The following is a 6,501-nucleotide window of genomic DNA, read 5'->3' as shown; positions in this document are numbered from 1 at the left end:
TTCGGGCCAATTTAGCTACATAGAAAATATTTTCCGGTTGTTTAGAAGCGAATTTCTGGCTGCAAAGTGATTCTGATCTTTCATTCTTACCTGGGAAGGTAATGAGAATGAATCCAGTTTGTTCCGTAAAACGGTTGAAACACAAAGGACTGAAGGAGCTCCGATCCTCTGCTGCCACACAGAAGATGGCGGACGTTGTTACGTAGGACTCGGCGCTCCATGAGGCGACTAGTATTCATGTCTATGGTCTTAGCCCCATGTTTTGTTTCTTTTTTTCCTACCTATGCTGCAATGTTGTTTGTACCTCAACAAGTCTTTGTATACCGTTTGTTTAATAAAAAATAAAATAGAAAAATTTGGAAGTGGGACCATTGCACTCCGGAAGCAAAGGGGGCGCTATTTGCTATATTATTCGTTTCTCTCATTTTTATTGTCTTTAGAATCTGTGGTACATCTTCATCTTTAGGAAGGAGTTTCTCTCTCAGCGTGTATTTGAACTTCCATCCATCCATCTGACCCGGGGTCGGGTCGCGGGGGCAGCAGCTTCAGAAGGGAGGCCCAGACTTCCCTCCCCAGCCACTTCTTTGAACTTCTCCGTTTTATTTTCTTCAGGGCAGCTCAGTTTTTAGCAAATTCAGTAGCTAATGGTGTACTTCTAAATCTGCTCCTTAGTCGCATCTTTTCAGGCCTGCTACTGCCTCTAGTGGCCTGGGGGTGGTAGCACACCTAATACATTACTAAATCAGAATATCACAAAGTCTTTATTTACTATTAATTCCGGTATTACTGGCACTGTAAAAAATAAATTCTCTAATAAAACACATTTTTCATTTTCTTCAGGATATAGAGCTAATTAAATGACAAAAACAAGACCTTCAAGAGGTTCAAACTGACGAATAATGAGGATGGACGCGCTCTATTAAAATATTTCATGCCATCTTCCATGTTCTCTCAGCAAACAGTTGAGGCTGAGTTGTTTTCGGTTTCACCACAATTTACCTGCTATTTTACCTACCATTGAAAGTATTCTTAAAAGTTTCTGTTGATCTGCAGCTCATGTGACCAAACCAGCCGAGATGAAAAGTTAAAACTCTCAACACAAGCTCTAGTTAGGTAACCCAAAGACAACTAGATTTTTTAAAAGATAGAGACTCTGAGAACATTTCTTAAAAGTATAGCCAGTGTTTTCAGCAAAGTTGAGCTGACTGTCCAAGAATGACCCAAAGTATTTCAAATTTGCCACAGTTTTAACGGGTTAACCCTCGAGTGAAACTGGTCTTTTTAGGTCATTAAATTAGCTGCTTAAGAAAATTAAAAGGTACGGTGTTTTGTGAGGGAACTTATTTTTGCCGGTTCCAGTAATGCCAGAATTAACAAATAATAAAGACTTTGTGGTATTCTGATTAGTAATGTAATTATATAGGTCTGATACTTCATTGAGTATCACTCATAAAACACTGAGTGGAGCAGATGACCTCTCCAAGATGGCGACCCTACATCTTGTCAGGAGAGCGGTCCATGAGACACAACCTGACCTTGGACCTGAAATACAGATAGCAGCTCAATGCCGCCCCCTGCTGGACATAACCAGCAGCAGAGATGGAGGCTCAATCCAATCAACAGGTCCAATTAGGTCCTACTGACCTTCATGTAGTCCTGCAGCCTCTCCTTGGTGAAGGCCAGGTTCTGGGCCAGGCGCCTGAAGTCGGCCTGGTTCTTCCTCATCAGGAACATTTCTCTTTGGCTCTGTGGAAGCAAAAGGATCGGCTCCTGGATTCGCACCAACAACCTCTGACCGGGATCAAAAGCAGCTCTGACGGTCAGCGCTCCGGTTGCATCTCAGTCCAACAGAACTGGTACCGCTGGCTCTAGTGGGTTAGATACTTACGCACTGATCTTCATACTGAGGCAGCTTGTTGGGGAAGAACCGGATGACACTGGACACGATGTGGACCGTCCCTCTGCCTTCCCTCAGCATCTGCATGACGACCTGCAACAGAACCAGAACCTTCAGAACCAGAGGCGGCGCCAGGGGGGCGATCGGGGTGTTATAGCTCTTTCTGGAAAAGTCATAGCACCTCCAGAAAATATTAATTTAATTATTTTTTCATCTGATTTAACATGACTTATATGTAGTTGTTGCGGCATTTTCATCAAAAGACACAAAACAAAATAAATTATATACAGAGTAAAAAAAAAAAAGAGGATTTGAACTTTGTTATTATCACTTCCAGGAAACAATTGACATGATGTGGCTCCGCCCCCATGCAGACGTGAGCATTTCTCCTCCAATCATTCCAGGCTATTTGTCAGCAACTGACCAATCGGAGGAAATCTACGTCCGTTATCTACATGAACTGACCTGACGGTGTTTATCATAGCAAACTCAGCATGAAGGTAATCAGTAGGAAGAACATTTTATCATAACAGTGATGGTCTAATCAAGCCATGTAGCGGTTAATTAGGCAATTAAATAAACAAGTTAATTTAAATAAGTAAATATGACCCTTTGCACCTGACGTCACTGTCTCCACCACGATGGATGTCCAAACCTGTTCTCTCCTGTATAAAGCCTGTTAAAATAGTAGATGTGGTAGCCTAATATCGCTTTTTAAAGTTGATTTCGCAGTAAAATGGCCACCAGGTGGGATAATCAGTAGCCCAGCATCATGACCTGTTTGTTCTGAGGATCCTGCAGCTTCTCTTCCTAACATGGCGCCTCCTCACCCTGACTCTCACACTGACAGGAGGAACCACAGAGCTCTGTTAGGTTAAAGCTCATCTTCTGAAGTTGGGATGTTTTTCCTCCAACAGGTTCCAGAGGAATCACCTCAAACCAGATGTTGGATTTTATCTCACTGTCATTTGTTAGAGCCTCATTTTCAACAGTGGAGCTATAAAGGTTGAACAAGGTTATTATTTTAGAGAAAATCTCATCAACATCAATATTTCCACTAAATAAGAGGCAAAAAAAAGTCTGATAAAGTAAAAGCCTCTCAGACTCTGAGCTCAAGGCACCAAACTGTATTTTTATATTAGACAATTAATTTAATTTCATATAATTATGGCTGTAGAAGCCATTAGTTTGTTAAATACTTAATGAAACATGTCGCCCTTGGCACCTGAGAACAAGGTTTCTGGAGCCGCCACTGTTCAGAACCATCCCTCCTGGTCCTACCATGGTCTTCAGGCCGAACTGGATCTTCATGTGTTGGATGGCGGGAACCAGCCCGGGCAGCAGGCGGTGCGTCGCGTCCAGGAACGTCATCACCGCCTCAAAGTTCTGCACGTCCCGCTTCATCACGATGGAGAGGGCCCGGGCAGAGAGGACCCGCAGCCGCCTCGGATCCTCCAGGTTCAGGGGCCGAAGGTCCGGCTCGGCCCGGCCGGAGACCACTGCGGAGACACGAGATGTTCCGATCAGGTTCTGCTGCAGTTCGGTCAACATGAACCAAGTCCAATGGTGGTCAGCAGGGCACTTTGGATCAGATTCTTTCACCTTCTCCAGTCAAACATCCAGAACTTTCCAAAGTTCTTTTTTTTCCAGCTAATTTTGAATTAAACGCATCGGGATTTTCTAGCATGTTTCTCTAGAAGTTATTCAGCTTCCTCCTTTAACAGGTCGGTTCCGTCAGCTGGACCTACCTTGGTGAACCGCCATGATTCTGTAGATCAACGGAAGAACCTGGGTGGACCCGGCCCGGATCAGCTGCTCTCTGCGGGCGGGCAACCCGACAGGTCCTCCGGCAGTCCGGCCTCCCGCGGGACATGCAGAGACATGTTCAGCATACTTCACAATCTGCTTGAATCTGGGTTTAAAACGAACTACTTCCGCTTCCAAGTTACCGCTTACCTTCAAAATAAAATCTCCTGAAGTCCAGAGAATTTATAATCAGTGTAAATATTTAGGGAGAAAAATAATTTCAGTTAATTACATGATTAGTTGACATCAACATTTCCTGTGAGAACCATAACCGGCAGGAACAGAACAGGAGCCACAGTTTGAGAAACTTGGTTCAATATAGGCTTTTATTCTGAAGTGACTCGTACTGCTCATGCGTGGTATAGACCAGGAAGTGATCATATTGAGCGCCTCTCCTCTGTCCTGGCTTCTCCTTCCAGAACTGAGATATTTGTAGCTCAGGTAGCTTCAGCTTCAGCGGACCTGCAGGTAACAGGAAGTCTATTAACCACCGACACGGAAATACGTCATTTATTTCAGACTAAACCCGCGGCAGCGGTAATATTCAATAATACTTTGTGGAGTTGCTGGATAGGAGAGCATGTTTTAATGTACCAGACAGACCGGGCGGGCGGGGTTTAATGGTGCGCAGAAATACATGTATCAGACATAACATTATGACCACTGACAGGTACAGTGACTGACGACCCTTCATCATGGCTGCTGTAAGTGAGCGGGGACTATTGGACATAAGATGGGGGCAGTCCCTGTCCTCTGAGGTCCTGCGACTCTCAGCTGTCTCCCTTTTCCAACACAGTTGAATCTCCTCCTCGGTGCAGCCAGGTTCTCCAGAGTCCTGCTAATCACCTCGTTATGTGACTCAGGTGTGTTGAAGCAGAGACGCGTCTAAAAGCTGCAGGCTGGAGCTGCACAGCCGTGGCTTAACATTTAGGCAGGTGGTCATAATGTTATGCCCGATCTGTGTAAACAGTGAGGCGGCCTTCAGAAGGTTCTGGTTCTGGTTCTGCTGAACATTTCCCATTTCTTCTTCTTCTGTGACTTTAACATCCTTTTGTCCTGATCCATCCTGACCTCCAGCGTCGCCATGACCTCCAGTGCCGCTCTGCTCGCCTGGTCCAGATTCGGGTTCTGTGCGTCCAGAACCGCCTTCTCCTCATGCAGAGTCCTGGTCCGACCCGCCTGCATCCGCTCTTGGTCCAGCGGCGTTAAGGTGCGCTCCTACCTGCAGTACGTGAAGCGGAAGCTCCGCCCCCCTCCATCTCCCCCCTACAGCCACGTGTGCCAGGTGGGCGACCCGGTCCTGCGCTGCCGGGCCGCCGCCGTGGACCCGGCGGCCATAGCGGGCCCGGAGATCCAGCGGGTTCTGGTAACCATGGTGACGGTGATGAGGAGGCTGCAGTGCGTGGGTTTGAGCGCGCCGCAGGTGGGCGTGCCGCTCCGCATCCTGATGCTGGAGTATCCCTGGAACCTGTTCGAGGCGGTTCCGCCCGCGGCCCGGCGGGCCCTTGGCCTCTCCATCCAGCCGCTCCGAATCTTCCTGAACCCGGAGCTCCGGGTTCTGGACGGCAGCACGGTTCTTTCTCAGGAGGCCTGCGAGAGCATCTCGGGCTTCTCTGCCACCGTGCCGCGGTTCCGGTCCGTGGAAGTGTCAGGTACGTCTGGAAACCCGTCCAGAACCGGATCAGGTTCTGCTGGTTCAGGAGGAAATCGACCCATGATTTCCTCTTTAATGTAGCAGCGCATCAGAACCGATCAGGTAAGGAGGCTGGTTCTGATCGGTTCTGATCGGTTGAGCTCTATTGATGGGGTAGATTTATGGTTTGTCTGTCTGGTGAAATGACCTTTGAACTTTAAACAACCTGAACTTTAAGGAACGAAATGATGGAGCATCCAGGGGTTCTGCTTCCTGTTTCCAGCCCTGAATGAGAAAGGTCAAGAGGTCACCTGGCAGGCGAGCGGCTGGCCGGCCCGGATCCTGCAGCACGAGATGGACCACCTGGACGGAGTTCTGTTCCTGGACCGCATGGACTCCAGAACCTTCATCAACATCAACTGGCAGGAGCACAACGAGTAGCGCCGCGTGGCGCAGAGCTGGACCTGGTTCTGGTCCAGCTGGTACCAGAACGTTTCAGAACCAGAACTGAGAGCAGATACTGAGCAGAGGTCCAGATTCTGGAATATAAAACCCCCTGATGGGCCCGAGGTTCTGTTGCCTTTCTTTGACAAACTGGACGTTTTTCATCAACAGGAACCAGAACCATCAGAACCGACTGTGTGGATCTTTTCCCGTGACAGAAATAAAGGAACGTTTCTGAGTTCTAATCTGATCTGAAACATTTTAGCAACGGAAATGTGAAACCAAGCAACCTCTGAAACCAGAGGTTCTGCTGGTTCTTTACCTCTGTGCTGGTAGGGCCCGTCAACATTGGGCCCGGTCAGTCAGGTTCTGCCTGGGGCCCCGTATCACCTTGGGCCGGCCCTGAATGAAGAGCCGCTCTGCTGGATGCTCACCTCCAGCCCAGAACCCAGCAGCAGTAGCTTGATGCGCCTCGTGGTACCGTGACACTCTGGTTCCGGTTCTTCACATCAGGATGTCTGGTTCTGACCCACAGCGCTGGGACCGACTCATTCTGCCTGTAGCGAACTGGGCGTTTAGTCCAGCTGTGGGCGTTTGGTCCAGTTCTGGGTCTTTTGGTCCAGTTCTGGGGCGTTTGGTCCAGTTCTGGGGCGTTTGGTCCAGTTCTGGGGCGTTTGGTCCAGTTCTGGGGCGTTTGGTCCAGTTCTGGGGCGTTTGGTCC

At 48.2% G+C, this 6,501-nt stretch overlaps 2 protein-coding genes across 5 annotated transcripts in view; one reads left to right on the top strand and one right to left on the bottom strand.

Moving 5' to 3' along the window:
• The window catches only part of tat (tyrosine aminotransferase), a 17,156-nt gene extending 13,360 nt beyond the window's left edge, over window positions 1-3,796 (bottom strand). Inside the window, exons 1-4 of the transcript XR_001776687.1 lie at window positions 3,646-3,796; window positions 3,179-3,396; window positions 1,889-1,990; window positions 1,645-1,746 (exon numbers count right to left, since the gene is read on the bottom strand). The gene's annotated coding sequence lies outside the window, so the exon portion shown is untranslated. The remainder of the gene's footprint in view (window positions 1-1,644; window positions 1,747-1,888; window positions 1,991-3,178; window positions 3,397-3,645) is intronic.
• A 277-nt stretch (window positions 3,797-4,073) lies between these two features.
• pdf (peptide deformylase, mitochondrial) lies at window positions 4,074-6,025 on the top strand. 4 transcript variants are annotated; one of them, XM_008412710.2, is made up of 4 exons: window positions 4,272-4,407; window positions 4,500-4,566; window positions 4,781-5,355; window positions 5,620-6,025. In XM_008412710.2, the coding sequence occupies exons 3-4, from the start codon at window positions 4,788-4,790 to the stop codon at window positions 5,775-5,777; spliced, it is 726 nt and encodes a 241-aa protein (XP_008410932.1). In that variant the 5' UTR covers window positions 4,272-4,407; window positions 4,500-4,566; window positions 4,781-4,787; the 3' UTR covers window positions 5,778-6,025. The 4 variants fall into 4 exon arrangements, with proteins under 4 accessions (XP_008410930.1, XP_008410933.1, XP_008410932.1 ...); XM_008412708.2 differs by lacking the exons at window positions 4,272-4,407; window positions 4,500-4,566 and adding an exon at window positions 4,074-4,171; XM_008412711.1 differs by lacking the exons at window positions 4,272-4,407; window positions 4,500-4,566 and adding an exon at window positions 4,154-4,240.
• The last annotated feature ends 476 nt before the right edge of the window (window positions 6,026-6,501 follow it).

The sequence above is a fragment of the Poecilia reticulata genome, linkage group LG6 (genome assembly GCF_000633615.1).
Source record: "Poecilia reticulata strain Guanapo linkage group LG6, Guppy_female_1.0+MT, whole genome shotgun sequence".
Classification (NCBI taxonomy): Eukaryota; Metazoa; Chordata; class Actinopteri; order Cyprinodontiformes; family Poeciliidae; genus Poecilia; species Poecilia reticulata.
Note: the sequence above shows the minus strand (reverse complement) of the source record. Positions and strands in the feature narration are given on the sequence as shown.